We start from the raw sequence: 14847 nt of genomic DNA, 5'->3' as shown, positions 1-14847 counted from the left end.
TACCTGTGAGTGTTAGTAAATTTTTCAAAAGAGTTAAAAAATTATGATGACGGACTGCGATACTCTTTTATAATTGTATGAAAAAAATCAAATGTGAGATCATATATTTTTGGGAATATAAGTGAGTTTGTTTAAATAAAATAATTTTAAAATAAGTATTTTATAGAAATATTTTTTAAGAAATAAATAAGATTTATTTTTTAAAATAAATAAAAAGATTAACTTTTAAGCCAAAATAGTTTACGCAAACAAACTAAAAAATATATAAAATTACTTATTTTATTAAAAGAAGTAATTTTTTAGACAAATAAGTTTTAAAAAAGAAGTCCATAATAATGTGATAACCGTGGGAAGTTATATATGTTGGGTTGGAAATGAATATTTTAATGTAATAAGTGACTGGACAGTGTTTGGGTGTTAAGGAATATGAGCATTAGCAATATATATAAGCAACCATAGTTGTCAGTTGGAGGTTGTGTGTGTGAGGTTGGGTGGGTGAGGTAGGCCTTGGATTTGCTGTAAGTAAAAGGCCTCCAGAGAGAGCCAAACAAACTTGCCTCCCTTCAAATTTGCTGCTTCTCTCTCTCTCTCTCTCTCTCTCTCTCTCTCTTCATGTCTTCTGCATTGCCTTCTTCTTCTTCCTCATCATCACTTCACCCTCAAAACCTTAAATTTCACAACTGGGGCAGCACTTAACCATCTCTTACTTCTACATATCCTTCAGCCTCATCACATTGCTTTCATCACCTAAGCCATTTTTTCCCTCCTTTTTTTAATCTGTTTGAATAAAGAGACATAAACCAAAACATGAAACACAACAGAAATTAAGGTTGTCCTGTTTTGAGATATAAAATTGTCTTCTAACTTAACACTCACTCCTCACTCAGTTCGTTCATGAAAGTAAGTACTAAGGAGCTTTGATTGAAAGAAGGAATAATAGACAGTGTGACGTCAATTCAGAACCTTCTTATCAGTGAATAGAGAAAGAAAGCTGCATGAAGTTGTGAGTTTTTGTCTCAACAATGAGAGATGAGAACTCGAAGAAGAGCAAGGTTTGAGAAATGCCAGCTATCCTTCAAAATTCATTTGCATTTGATTTTCTGGGATTGGCATTGCTTACCCTGTTTTTCTTGTTCAAGCTTTCTTGGCCAAAATCATTGGTCAAGAAGTGGTTCAATATCAAGAGCAAAGCTGAGGATTTTCACGCAGATGATGTTCTCTCCCAAGGTGATTCTTCAATTTTTTTTCCCATCACTTAGATGTAATCTACATTCTAGGGCTATCTAATAGGAAATAATCTTAACTTTTTCTTTAAACCCGAAAAGGGCTTTTTTTTTCTGCTTCTAGTTCAACTAATTTGTCTGTGTGCACTAAAATATAATTTTTTATTGTCTGTTTCAATGGGTAGCAGCACAAGATCTGCCCTTTGTAGTTTTTCTTGTTCCATGGTTTCTAATTCTACCCTTTTGGTATAAAAAATAATTCTGCTTTTTTGTTTTTGTTTTTGTTTTGATTCAGTAGGATGATAAAATGATCGTGAAAAGAGCACACAGCTTTGTTAACTTTATTTATGGCTTTCCTTTTTCAGGTGTTGATGAAGAGTGTAGCAGCAACTACTCAGAAAGGGAGGCATGCACCATCAGGAAAAGCAAATCAGGTTCAGTATCTTCTTTACCTTCATATTTCTTAGGACCACATAATTCCAAATCCCTCTACTATATAAAAGATCAAAAGAAATTTAGACCAATTTTGGAAATCTATTTGTTCTTCTTTTTGTTTCTTTTTTTTCCTTTTCTATTCTTTTGTTTTCTACTAATCTCAGATGTTTAATCTCTATTTTGATACATAGAGAGATCAAGCAGATGGTACTCGGACAGAATGCGAAGAGGTAAGAATGACCTTGATGAAGCTCAGGTTACAGATGTGTATAACTATAGGTATGCTTCTTGTAGCTGTGTATTGCACTTAATTATCCTAGCTGTTACTATTGCAATGAAATTTATGAGATTTTATTCTATTGAGCTTCTTTTCCCCCTTTTGGATACAGAATCTTTGCTGCCACTTGGAATGTAGCAGGGAAGTCACCTCCAAGTTATTTGAACCTTGAAGATTGGCTTCACACATCTCCACCCGCTGATATCTATGTTCTTGGGTAAAGTATTGACTATATAATGTTCAATCTCCTTGTGCAAAAGTTCACACACTGAAAAATTTTGCATTTTCTTGGCCTCAGATTTCAAGAAATTGTACCTCTTAATGCTGGTAATGTTTTGGGGACAGAAGACAATGGTCCTGCAAGAAAATGGCTAGCCCTTATTAGAAGGACCCTGAACAGCCTTCCTGGAACAAGTGGCGGATGCCACACTCCTTCACCCCTCCCTAATCCTATTGTAGAGCTAGATGCTGATTTTGAAGGATCAATGAGGCAGAAGGCAACTTCTTTCTTTCAACGAAGATCCTTCCAATCCTTGAGCCGTAGTATGAGAATCGATAATGATATGATAAAGCCCCAAGCTTGCCTTGAGCGCCGTCTCAGTGTCTGTGATAGAGTGATGTTTGGTCACAGAACGAGCGACTACGACCCCAATTATCGGTGGGGTTCCTCAGACGAAGAAAACGGCACTGGTGGCTCTCCAATTACAACACAATATTCACCAATGTCATATGGCGGTTGTTTCACTACGGAGGACAGTGATAGACAGACAGGACACTCTAGATACAGCTTGGTTGCTAGCAAGCAAATGGTTGGGGTATTTCTAACTGTTTGGGTGAAGAGTGATATAAGAGATGATGTCCACAACATGAAAGTGTCTTGTGTTGGCAGAGGGTTGATGGGCTATCTTGGAAACAAGGTATATTTGACAATCTATTTCAATAGCGGAGTTTATAATGAGCTAGGGAAGGAAACCATTTCATTCTGTTGGATTTTCCAGGGATCAATATCAATTAGTATGTCATTGCACCAAACAAGCTTTTGCTTCATTTGTAGTCATTTGACATCTGGACAAAAGGATGGTGATGAGTTACGGAGAAATTCAGATGTAATGGAAATTCTCAGAAAGACAAGGTTTCCCCCGGTCCATGACATCGGTGATGAGTATTCTCCTCAGACAATTCTGGAACATGAGTAAGCCCCTCTTCTCTACTGAATCTGATCTATACCATGCATCTGATAGTTGGAGAATGTGAATTTAAATAAAATAAAGTTCACTACTAAATGCTAACTTGTATCCTAGTTAGGAACTAAACTTTTGGTTTAACTGGTGTAGTCGAATAATTTGGCTGGGGGATTTAAATTATCGGATAGCCCTTTCTTACCGTGCAGCAAAAGCTCTTGTTGAGATGCATGATTGGAAGACTTTGTTAGAGAATGATCAGGCATGTTACTTCTTTGTCCCTTTACAAGCAATTCTGATTAATCTTTGCTCCTTTCTCATATTGCTTCTAAGTTTTACCTGAACATTTGATATATTTTGCTTTCAGTTGTGTATAGAGCAGAGGCAAGGTCGAGTCTTTGAAGGATGGAATGAAGGGAAAATATATTTTCCTCCGACTTATAAGTATTCAAACAATTCAGACAGATATGCAGGTGATGACAGACGCTCAAAACAAAAGAGAAGAACTCCAGCATGGTAGTCTTATTTCTTGCAAATAACTTCTTGTGTGAATCAATGAAGTGAAAATGTAAATGGAGGGTGGGGCAAGTAAATGATACTATTGTCAAATGAATTATCCTGGATCATTATTTTAAAATTATATCATTATTTATGTAAATAAACCAAATCTCTACTCATGAAGGTGTGATCGTATCTTGTGGTATGGAAGGGGCCTTCACCAATTATCATATGTTCGTGGGGAGTCAAGGTTTTCTGATCATCGGCCAGTGTATAGCATGTTCTTGGCAGAGGTTGAGTCTGTTAGCTGTAACCAAATAAAGAAAAGCGCCAGTTCCAGGATTGAAGTAGTAGAGTTGTTTCCACATTCACATTGTTACAGCTACACTGATATGAACTACTTTTGATGAATGCCAATAATTCTTATTCCATGAGATCAACTTGACTATTTTGAGGGAACTGAAACAGCTCAGTGTACCACACAAGGTAATTCACCTCAACAAGAAAACTCCATTAAATATCATCTGCCTTGTTCAATCATCCTTTAGAATCTTACAACAAACCAAACTCGGCTTTGCCATTAATTGTATTTCCTACAACTTCAAAATTCAATGAAGGCCAAGATCCAATATGCGCAGGACTTCTAACTGGTCTTGGTCATCAAAATTAGTTAGTTAATTGCTAATTGACCAAATAGTTTAGGTCTAGCCGTACCTACTTTCACCAAATAAGTAGACATATTTCTAACCCCAAGATCCATTTCAAGGAAGAAGTAATTCTATTGTCTATTCCTGGCTATTAATTTGAGTCTGCAGAAGTTGATGCTATAAATATTTCAAAGATTTCTTGACAGTAATGGATTTGACCATGTCGTTCTTCCTAATAAAGTTTCTAGTTGAGATGTCATGCAAGTCTTATCCTATCCTTGACTTGCGGCCCCTCCTCTTTTAGGTAGGCTATACAGTGAGCCATTGCCAGCCACAATGATGATTGAGACATTCTGTTACTGTCACACTCCCTAACAAGGTTTTCCTTTGCCCCTCTTTCCTTTCCTCAGTTTCTCTGCATTTTTTCTATCTATAACTGCTAAAGTTGTGCCTTGGTGACTTGTTGGTCATGGGTTCGAATCCGGAAACAGTCTCTTTGCATATGCAAGGGTAAGGCTGCGTACAACATCCCTCCCCCATACCTTCGCATAGCGAAGAGCCTCTGGGCAATGGGATACGAAAGTTTTTTATAACTGCTAAACCTTCTTCATACCTTATTGTTGCAGCTGCAGAGTTAACTATGGATATTTGCGGCTTACAACCTTATTGGTAGAATAATGGCTATGTGGATCTAAGAAAATATACAACATCTATTCTCAGCTCTCATGAATGACAACAGGTTAGTCTCTTATATAGATCACACTACTTCAAGAGATTAGTCTCCGACACTTGGCTAGAGGACATCTCGGATTCAACAAGAACAAAAAAAGAAGATATTGTAACTGAAGTTAACTCATGCTATGACTTTGTGAAATAACAAGTAGAAGTTTTACTTCACTAATTTTCTTGTCTTTGTTATTTTTGCAGGATTTGAAGATTCTAACCAAGGTGTTTGACTTATATTCTTTTACACAATTGAGATAAACCAAGGGAATATTTGTATCCCGTGTTAATTATTTTTTAGTTTTATCTTAACCATCCTATTATTTTCTTACAGCAGCTTTAGTGAGAATCATTGAAGCTAATGAACAAAATTTACGTTGTTTTCAATTTTGTTTATATGAATAAGTTGCAATGAAAAGGGAAAAGGAACTACACTACTTACACTTCTTTGTTGGCTTTTACCAGTAAGTCATTAATTGTACCCAATGCCCAAACTTCTTTTTCCTTTTGTTTCATTCTGATTCGGGCACGTTTCTTCGAGCAAACATTTGTTCAGTTTCAGTCAATGTTTATTCATAAAGGAATAATTTCAATTCACATAATGTTAACAAGAATGATGATGTCTAAATAATTTGTTACACCAAAGAACAAAAGCTTTTGTGGTCCTTATTTTTTTTTGGATCGTCCGGTTTAGAATTTTTCGTGATAGGTTTCAATAAAGCTAATCCGTTAAAGAATGACAAAAATTGTTTTAGCGATGTAATTGAAAGAGATGTACGTAGCAAAGTGTACCTTTTGCTTGACTAATGTTGATCCTTTCAGAGAAGAAATTTTCTGACCCCAATAATGACCCACGTCTAAGTTGTCAAAATCTAAAATGTAGACCACTATCATCATGGATGCAACTTCCATTAACCTTCCCAATAAATTCTCAACGTAAACAAGTGATTTGTAGGACAAATCTGCCAATGAATTTGATGCTCAATCCACATTCCCTCGTCATAAGTTAATGCATTCATACATTTCACTTGTTTATTTTGCATTTATCTTGTACAGAAAAAGGGTCTCTTTATAGAAGACGTGGATTTGCTTTTTATAAACCAGAAAAAGCGTGTATATTATTCTAGCATTATTTTATTCACTATACTATATTAGCATTTTAACTAATTTTTTTATATTTTTTTATCAACAAATATCAATTTATTAATTTTGTTATTAGTTGAAAAATTCCAACCACAACCTCACTTTTCTCTCTTGCTTCTCCCTTCTCCAACCACTAGTATTTTAACTAGTACCTCCCAAAAAAAAAAAGAGCAACTATTCCCAAAGACATATTATATTAAGTTTGTTATTCTTCGTAATGTCGCAATTATTGGACTTTGTTTTCCAGCTAATAGTGAAAGTGATTAATTAAGTTTCGTTTACGTCATTGTCAAATCTTGCTAATTTGTTTGTGTTCGTGAAATCAACATATCAAAAGCATCGGAATGACTGCAGTTACCTTGAAGAAACAATTAACAAAAGACAAAGTAAAAGTATATTGACTTGCAACTTTTTTCTTTTTTTTTTACCGGTAGTATTGCCTCACCTTAATTAATTTTGAAATAATCCGATAAAAAAAATTTATTCCTAAAAGTCAAAGACATGTAAGAAAAATTTATAATAATTTAGTCACTCTTTTCAACCGAGTTAGATTTCTCCGTGAAATAAGAGTTAATTTTACTGTATTTCAAGTGCATGCATATCTCAGTTTTTTTTTTAATAAATCTCAGTTTTTATAATTTGAGTGAACTTGAAATGATTTATAATATACATTTTTTAATTTATATCTTATTTTTTTATATTAACAAATACTCGTTTAATACACGAAATCTTTATTAGAAATTAGTAATATTTCATATATCAAATAACACAACATAATCAAATCATTATAATTTGAGTGAACTTGAAATGATTTATAATATACTTTTTAATTTTTCAATTCCTCCCCATCTCATCAACGACTTTCTAATTTTTTATGTAATGATAATTACTAGTAATATTCACGTGAAGAATAACAATTTTTATATTTTATATAGAAAATTTATATTAAAATAAAATGTTTTCTTCTTAACGGTCACCTTTTATTCCATTCCTTTACCCACTCTCCCACCTCACCCGACAAAAAAAAATCCACTTTGACTTGCCTCCTTTTTTTTCTAATAAGATATTCCTCTCAAAACTTTTTTACAATTAGAAAAAAGAAAGAAAAAACATGAGAAGACATGCAATGTGAGTGGAATAAATGGGGGGAAACAAAATAAATCGTTAGAAAATTGATGTTAAAATAACATTAGTCTTTCTACAATATTGCTGTGCAAATTGTCAGTTGAATTGAGTGGAATGTATCAGCAAGTGATATCATAGTTGGCGTAAGATTACTGTTTCAGCAATTACTTTTCCATGGCCCATTTCTTGAGATGCATACCCGTGCAGGCAACAAAAGCAAAACAGTTTATGCTGTATTGCTGAGCCCTGCATCTACTACAAAACACGCAATTCCTTTCCATTTCTTTGCTTCTTTCACTGCCCTGGTGTCTCAGAAATCAGAATTCACAAATAACAATGTTCTCAGGATTGACAAAAATGCATCAACAAATATTGAGGAAGAGAGTTGGGGTGGGACTACATTCCTATGGACCAACAACCATGCATGCATGAATGCATGTGTCACACAATCTTCTATTTGTTGCCTAAAAATGATGGAACTGAAGATCTATAACTTAATTGAATATTATACATAAAATAGTGTTGGTTTATTCACATTGTTAGTACATTAGTGTTAACCCTGTAAATATGAGAAAAGGAGAGATAATAAAAATTCAACAGCTTATGTCATGAAGATGATGGTTTGAAACTTGCAAGAGCAAATATTTGGTTTCGTTGATATTTTGCTCAATTCAAGCCTATCCACCTTTTAAAAGCCAGGGCTGCTTCCCTTTTGTTTAGTTGGGATTCTGTCTGAAATTTCGGAGCCTTTCCTTTGTAAAGTGATTTATGGTATTTCAAGAATAGCATTCGATACTTGTACTTGTCAACAAACATTTTTCCTTTTTCCATCATCGTCACAACTTCATTGGCTCGAGTGAAGAATCCGCCCCTCACAAACGTATACAGCACGGAATCGAGAAGTTCCTGATCAAACTTCATGGATATAGAAGAAGCAAGAGCTTTCATCTCACCCGACAGTTCTGTCACCTCTTGATAATTCCCTCCAATGGCAGCATACCCGGTGACCATAGAATGGAAAGTTTGCGCATTTGGCAAGTGACCTAAGCTTCTCATCTTCTTTAGAGCTTTTTCTGCATCTTGCATCAATCTCTTCTTGCAAAAAAAGTGGATTACATTGTTCCAGTCATGAACTCCACAATCCACACTCTGCCCTTCCTTGATTTCCTGCAACAGCTTGGTCACCAGCCCAGCTTCATCAGTCTCTGTACCACTTTTGGCCATCAAGCCAGAGTTTTGTTGAGTGACTTTTGGAATTCTAGCCTCTTTCCTCTCTTTAAATAGTTGGAGTGCTCCCTGTGTGTCTTGCTGGAGCACCCTGGATTGAATCATTGCCTCATAAGAGCTTGAGTCAAGCTGGATGCCAGCTATCTTAGCATCTCTCAGAAGTGATGTGACATCTGCAGCTCTATTTGCTCGGCAATATGCTTTCAAAAGAGAGGAGTATACAGATGAACCAGTTCTAACTCCAGCTAGACGCATCTCTTCAAGGAGATCGTGTGCTTGATCCAGCCATCCAAGTGAAATGCATGCATTAATAACATGAACCAAGGCTGAGTTGTCATTGGAAAAGGGAGAATCTTCTCTTTCTGCGTTCAGAAGAAACACTGCTAAATCCTTGGTCTTGCCAGCTTCTAGAAAAGCTTTAACTAATTTCACATAAATTGTTTCAGTTGGCTACAGTATACCATGTTTGGTTGTAATCAAATTCACCTGCATCTGCAACTTAGCTAATAATGAACTAAGTATAGCTTTTGACTCTGATTCAAGCTTTAAGAAATTTCTATCTTTAGAAAACTCCTCATAAGATAATACAGCATTTGTAATTGGCCTGTTATTTTGTAAACTATATAAATCTTTACTGTTGTTCAAACTATGCACAGAAGCCAGTCCAGGAGAGTGGCTATGATCAATTTCAGCAGCATTTGTCATAAATTTGGCAGCTGCAAGAGAATTTCTTGCTTCCTTTGCTTTCCTAAGCATTTCCAAAACCATGTTTGATGCAGAATCTAGATCCCTAAATTTCAAATGGCATGTCAACAAACAATTATAGAACTGTCGGAACTCTAAATCATTTAGATTTGGAGCTTCCTCCATGTGCCTTTGCAGCTTCTTGAGCTCTTCTCTTTGCCCATTTCTCTCATATACACGTGCCATTATTATCAGTAAATTTGCATCAGCTTTGACACCAATTCGAGGCATCATATCAAGAAGCTCCTCTGCCTTCCTAGATGTCTCAAATAAGAGACACCCTGCCAAAGCAATGTTAAAAGCAGCAGCGTTTGGTTTCATGGCTATCAAAGGTGCATTGCTCTTCTTACGCAGATCTACTCTATTATTCTGGAACAAATAACCTATTTCAAGAATCAACTCAGCAGCAAGGTAACTTCCCTCTGCTGTTTGTGACATGTGTGCCAAAACTGCAGACCAAGCAGTGACTGGGGTGAAATGCTCGATAGCTATCATCTTTCTTAAGACAGTTGATGATGGAACTGGTAGTCTGGCTTTTGCAAGGCCAAAGCTAACGTAGATCAGCACCTCCTTTTCTAACAAGACTTGTTTACCTTCCTCAATGGCACATTCAACCAATTCATAAGCTTTTTCTAGATATTGAATATCAAGGCTGTCCACATAACTTGTTACAAGCTTGCTGATGACAGATTTTCGGGGAAATCCCTCCATGTGCATATGCTGCTCAAATAATTTCCATGAATAATCTAATTGATTTGCATCAATAGCATTTTGTATCTCCAAACTAACTTTTGCTGGGTCTTGAGCCTGGACCTTTCAGCCACACTAGAGACATATAGTCCTTGAAGAGCAAATTTATTCTCTGATCCAAGTGGAAATGCTTGCCAACTTGAGTTGGCTAAATAAGAGCCAACGGACTTAACAATAGACTGGACACTTTTGTTACTAGAAACTCGGGCTGTGCCATAATTGCAATTAGCAGCCATGACATATAAAACAAAAGGGATATCAGGTCCTGTTTTGAGCTTTCTTATTGCAAGCATATTCAACTATCAGCAACTTTGCGAAGATGAATTTCTGAATGAGTTCAATAAAAACCTGTACATTCAAAGCAATATTATGAAAACCAGCTTGGTTGAAATAGTGGGTCAGTGGTTCAACCGGTGGGTCAGTAATTGGCTCAGTTTGACCCGGTATGTATTAAAAAATTAACAATTATATATACACACACGCACACACATCATAGTGACTTTTGAACCACCTTCATCAATTTGTTTACAATGTCCCCAAGCTGGATCATTTTAACCTCATTTTGAGAAGCATTTGAAGTCGATGCTGGGGCTCTATGAAGCCTAGATAAGACACGGATACGGTAAGGCAAATTTTTAGAAATTAAGGATACGATACGTTATAAAAAAATTAGATATGTATGCAAATATGCAGATTTCTATTATAAAATCTTAAAAAGAAAGTAACTTTAAGAAACGCAAAAACAGGGGAAAGGGCGAAAGCAATAGAAAGGCAAAAAGACAATAGAAACACATAAAAAGGGCGAAAACAGAAACCTCACCCGAACTGGAAAACGAGCGGAGTGACAGTGGTGACCTCGCCGGATTTAAACCGCGTCGGAAAAAAACGAGAGAAGAGAGAAATCGTCCGTCGTACTAGGAGAAGCAGTCGCGTGAACGGGGAAGGGGTGACGCTGTGCGTGAAAGAGAGTGATGATGGGATTTGGATCCTCTCCAGGCATTGAATATATCTGATGACCAAGATTCAAAACATTTGAAAAAGCCAAAGCCAAAACCAAACATAGCGAATAATGAATTCATTTTAAATATTCTCAATATCAATTAAAAAATTATAACATATTTTAAAAGTTTATAACAATTTTTAAATAATTAAAAAGTTAGTAAATTTAAAATTATTGATTTAATGACAGCTATTTCCAATTTTTTATATTCAAAAAATTAGACTTTACTTTTGGTTGCATCATAAAATGTATACAAGACTTTGTCTTTTATACTAAAATAAAATAAAATAAAAATTATTGAAAAAATAGGAGTACAAACTACACAATAAATTAAAAAATTAAGAGAAATTAACAAAATATTGTATAAATACTGAATTTTTTAACTCTCATGAGAAATTAGTCATTTTCTATAAATTTATTTTCTAAATCTATTAAACGCCTGACAACTTTTTAATATATCACATTATACATTTGATTGATTTAATTACAATTTAATATTAAATTATTTATTTATATATTTAATATTTCTTTAACTTAATCACATTTAATATTAAACTAATTTTAAAATTCTAATTATAAATTAATTAATGTGAGTTAAATTTGGATTGAAAGAAAAAAAAGAATATTCTTTTATATTAACATATGATGATATGATATATTGATATTGATATTAATTGATTGGTTGGTTGATATTGATAGGATAGTTAATAAAAAAAAATTACTCGTGCATTAAGATCTAATATAGTATACACTTAAAAGAAGTTTGAGGGAGGACGCTAAAGCTCTTGCGCACCTCCTTACATATGTCATTCATCCCTGGATTAGGGTTTGTTGTTATAAATTGAACATTAACAATTACGAATAGAGGCCAAAAACCATGATTCTTATGAAGAATGGAAAAGCTGAGGGGGAAATAAAAGATGAATGAGATGTAGAAGGACGTGGAGTCAACACTGGTCGGATTTGTGGAATTCTAGTTCTAGTAGGTGTGTCTGCTTCCACAGGTGATGCTGCTGACAATTCCCGCGCCAATTGCATATTCTCATATTTTTGTGCTTTGCCCATAGCCAACATTTGTTAATCTGCTCAATTTCTCATTTTAGTGGATCTATAGTTGGAATTAGTTTGAAAGAAATTGTAAAAGATGTTTTTGCATTGTCTTTTTGTTCTAATTATAAATCATCAGTATCTTACAATAATCATTCTAAAAGTTATACCACCAATTCCCAAATAGATTGATGATATAAGATTTTGACATCAAGTTAAACTTTTTTTTTTTTTTACTCTATATAAAAATGGTGTAACTTATGTCTTGTCCTCATTGACATTCATTCTATTTTTCTATTTTTGTGGTACTAATATGAACCATTTATTTTTAGATAAGTCATATTGATATAAATAAAACTTTAATCAATTTATCCATTGATTTATTACAAAATTGAGAGGATTCTTATATTTTAGGTTAACAAGATTGCTTCTCTTATATTAAAAGTTTATTTGCATCAAATTTCTTTTATAACTCTTGAACTGATTAACATGATGATAACATTAATTTTCATTACCGTAGATTATGAATTGATTTTAAAATTACATTATTAATTTAATTGTTATTAAATAAAAAGTATTTTAAAAAATAGTCTGTACGTCACCTGGGTAATCCTACTGTTGTCATTTAATAACAAGTTCTCATATAAAATATTTATTAACTTTTATAAAAATTCTTTTAAAATTCACACCAAAAGTAATTTTTTATTTGCTAACAAAGTAAAAAAAAATTACATTATCATTATCAGTAAATTAAAATTTTAATTGTATCCATTTGTGGATTTATGTCCATTTTCTTTATAAAAAAAAACCCTTTGGGCACATTCGTTATACCTTGGGCTTAATTGTGATGTTAGCAATTGAAGGGAGAGTTGGGCTGTCCGGTCCAAGAACTGCAGGGTCAGGCCGAAACGTATCTGTTATTTTAGTTAGTTTTTTTTTTTTACCAAAGAAAGAGCATAATTGAAAAAGAAATCCAAATTAAATATTTTGATAATCTCGATTACAAATAAAAGTTGATTACAAGAATATAGTTTTAAGGGAATTTTTACCTAGGTAAAAAAATATTTGAAAAGTAACAGTAATACGTACGACTGAATTTTGGGAAATGCAGTAATATATATCAAACGTACTGACAAGGAAAAATATAATCTTGTGAAATGAAGTTAATCAATACCTGGAACTGGTAAAGGAGAACCAGAAGCTGCAATGTACCCTCCCAATAAATAAAAAAACACTATTAGAAATCTAATTGGTTTATCAGGAAATGAAAATGGGAAAATTGAAGTTTGTCAAGATGTATAAATATTTATATGCAATGGAGCATGAATTGAATTTGCACCTTTGCACTGTAAAGGAACTCCATTAATGCTGCATGCTTGTGAGAGGGAGAGGGCAAGAGCTTGGCTAATGGGTTGTTGGAAAAATGGAGCATTGGCTGAGATAACCAAGCAAGCACAATCCATATTAGTGCTCATCAAAGACCTTAATGAATCACAACAAGTACTTGGTGGCACTAAACCATTATTAGTGCTTCCTGTAATGATGTTTGCACATGGTGTGAAACTGCTCATCATAGAGGTTGTGCAGGAAGTACTAACCTGACCATTAACCAATAATTTTACTGAAGCCACTGTAAGGGTTGCTAGTAACCCTTATTTGAAAAGCCGTGAGGGGTAAGAGGATTAGCGTTTTTTATGGAAGATTGACGTGTAATAGAATGGTCTATGTTTGATTACACTGAGATAAGGAATGATTTTATATGCTACAATAGAGGACAAGGTAGATATGAATATGATTAAGGAGTTCAACTAACTTGACTAACATTTCTAGTGAAGACCATTCCTGTCAATTGCCCCAGTTATTGTTACAAACTTACAATTTGGTATGGTTGGCTAGACCAGTTTCAGTAGTTTGATGGAAATTGATTTTTAGGATTTTTTACATTAATTTGTATTAGAAAATCATGCACAAACTAGTGCAGAACATGATCTTATATGGTAACACAAAATTTTCACAAATTGCAACGATGAAATTATCTGTCAGTAGTTTGAGGATATATCTTCCTATTGTATTGTAAGAGTCTAATTGATCCAGCAAGGGACGCTTTCTCAAATCTTTAAGTTGTTATTGCACCTTGCCTATTTGCCTTTGTCAGCCGCAAACAAAGTGAAGGAATTAGAAGACTATGAAGAAGAGGAATAAATACTAAAAATTCCAATCAAGAATGTCATGTAGGACTTGCTGGACAAAATTGTTACACACTTGAAATTGACCATAGGAACTAACCAAAATAAAACCAATTCCCCAAACAATTTGTCATCATTAAAGTGAGAATATAAAACCTCAGTGCTTAACTAAAAGTAGCAGGTCTTAACACATTATCATCTTATTAAAGTGAAGGAAAAATATATTGAGGGTTTCATTTCTTAGAAAACGATGGATCTAAATGCTAGAGCTTTTGTTAGAACATCAATGAGTGATTAAGGTCCCTCAAGGGGTAGGCTATTATTATACGGGTGGGTTATGTCAAATTGTTACACATGCTTTATTGTGAACATGTCAATGACAGATATTTACCATACACATCAAAATAGGATTCCTTAATATTAATAATTTTTTTATAAAAAATATTAATTATTTTTTATTATTATATTATTGATACAAAATATTTATCAATTTTATCAATAATTAGTTTCTAATAAGAAATTTATAGTATTTTTTTATTAGATCTCTTCTATTAATCACGTTTTTTTATCACAAGATCGAGTTTAATTTTATTCGGATCAATAAATTTTTGGTTTAATATTAATCTTTTTTTTCTTTTTAT

General features: G+C 33.9%; 2 protein-coding genes and 1 pseudogene across 6 annotated transcripts; 1 reads left to right on the top strand and 2 right to left on the bottom strand.

The window, feature by feature from the left end:
- The first annotated feature begins 466 nt into the window (after nucleotides 1-466).
- Nucleotides 467-5430, top strand: LOC114406873 (type I inositol polyphosphate 5-phosphatase 4-like). 4 transcript variants are annotated; one of them, XM_028369710.1, is made up of 13 exons: nucleotides 468-1052; nucleotides 1140-1227; nucleotides 1589-1657; nucleotides 1850-1937; nucleotides 2048-2152; nucleotides 2234-2852; nucleotides 2934-3127; nucleotides 3270-3378; nucleotides 3484-3632; nucleotides 3799-4100; nucleotides 4566-4640; nucleotides 4888-5000; nucleotides 5189-5430. In XM_028369710.1, exons 1-10 carry the CDS (start codon nucleotides 1023-1025, stop codon nucleotides 4019-4021), a joined length of 1674 nt encoding a protein of 557 aa, XP_028225511.1. In that variant the 5' UTR covers nucleotides 468-1022; the 3' UTR covers nucleotides 4022-4100; nucleotides 4566-4640; nucleotides 4888-5000; nucleotides 5189-5430. The 4 variants fall into 4 exon arrangements, with proteins under 4 accessions (XP_028225510.1, XP_028225512.1, XP_028225511.1 ...); XM_028369708.1 differs by having other exon boundaries at nucleotides 468-1227; XM_028369709.1 differs by lacking the exon at nucleotides 4566-4640 and having other exon boundaries at nucleotides 467-1227.
- A 1816-nt stretch (nucleotides 5431-7246) lies between these two features.
- On the bottom strand, nucleotides 7247-10852 carry LOC114406872 (annotated as a pseudogene).
- An 11-nt stretch (nucleotides 10853-10863) lies between these two features.
- LOC114406874 (non-specific lipid-transfer protein 8-like) lies at nucleotides 10864-13733 on the bottom strand. 2 transcript variants are annotated; one of them, XM_028369712.1, is made up of 4 exons: nucleotides 13360-13733; nucleotides 13195-13221; nucleotides 12852-12910; nucleotides 11678-12055 (listed from the first exon to the last, which is right to left on the bottom strand). In XM_028369712.1, exons 1-4 carry the CDS (start codon nucleotides 13592-13594, stop codon nucleotides 11921-11923), a joined length of 456 nt encoding a protein of 151 aa, XP_028225513.1. In that variant the 5' UTR covers nucleotides 13595-13733; the 3' UTR covers nucleotides 11678-11920. The 2 variants fall into 2 exon arrangements, with proteins under 2 accessions (XP_028225514.1, XP_028225513.1); XM_028369713.1 differs by lacking the exons at nucleotides 11678-12055; nucleotides 12852-12910 and adding an exon at nucleotides 10864-10982.
- Between the last annotated feature and the right edge of the window lie 1114 nt (nucleotides 13734-14847).

Source organism: Glycine soja, chromosome 3 (genome assembly GCF_004193775.1).
Source record: "Glycine soja cultivar W05 chromosome 3, ASM419377v2, whole genome shotgun sequence".
In the NCBI taxonomy this organism is placed as follows: Eukaryota; Viridiplantae; Streptophyta; class Magnoliopsida; order Fabales; family Fabaceae; genus Glycine; species Glycine soja.
Note: the sequence above shows the minus strand (reverse complement) of the source record. Positions and strands in the feature narration are given on the sequence as shown.

Excerpts from the sequence above, each read along its gene's own strand:
- LOC114406873 (XM_028369709.1), top strand. The coding sequence starts at position 1,062 with ATGCCAGCTATCCTTCAAAATTCATTTGCATTTGATTTTCTGGGATTG. Across the intron at positions 1,228-1,588 it reads AGATGATGTTCTCTCCCAAG|GTGTTGATGAAGAGTGTAGC; the intron begins GTGATTCTTCAA and ends TTCCTTTTTCAG. Across the intron at positions 1,658-1,849 it reads CATCAGGAAAAGCAAATCAG|AGAGATCAAGCAGATGGTAC; the intron begins GTTCAGTATCTT and ends TTTGATACATAG.
- LOC114406874 (XM_028369712.1), bottom strand. The coding sequence starts at position 13,594 with ATGATGAGCAGTTTCACACCATGTGCAAACATCATTACAGGAAGCACT. Across the intron at positions 13,222-13,359 it reads AGTTCCTTTACAGTGCAAAG|CTTCTGGTTCTCCTTTACCA; the intron begins GTGCAAATTCAA and ends GGTACATTGCAG. Across the intron at positions 12,056-12,851 it reads ACATCACAATTAAGCCCAAG|ATTAACAAATGTTGGCTATG; the intron begins GTATAACGAATG and ends GAAATTGAGCAG.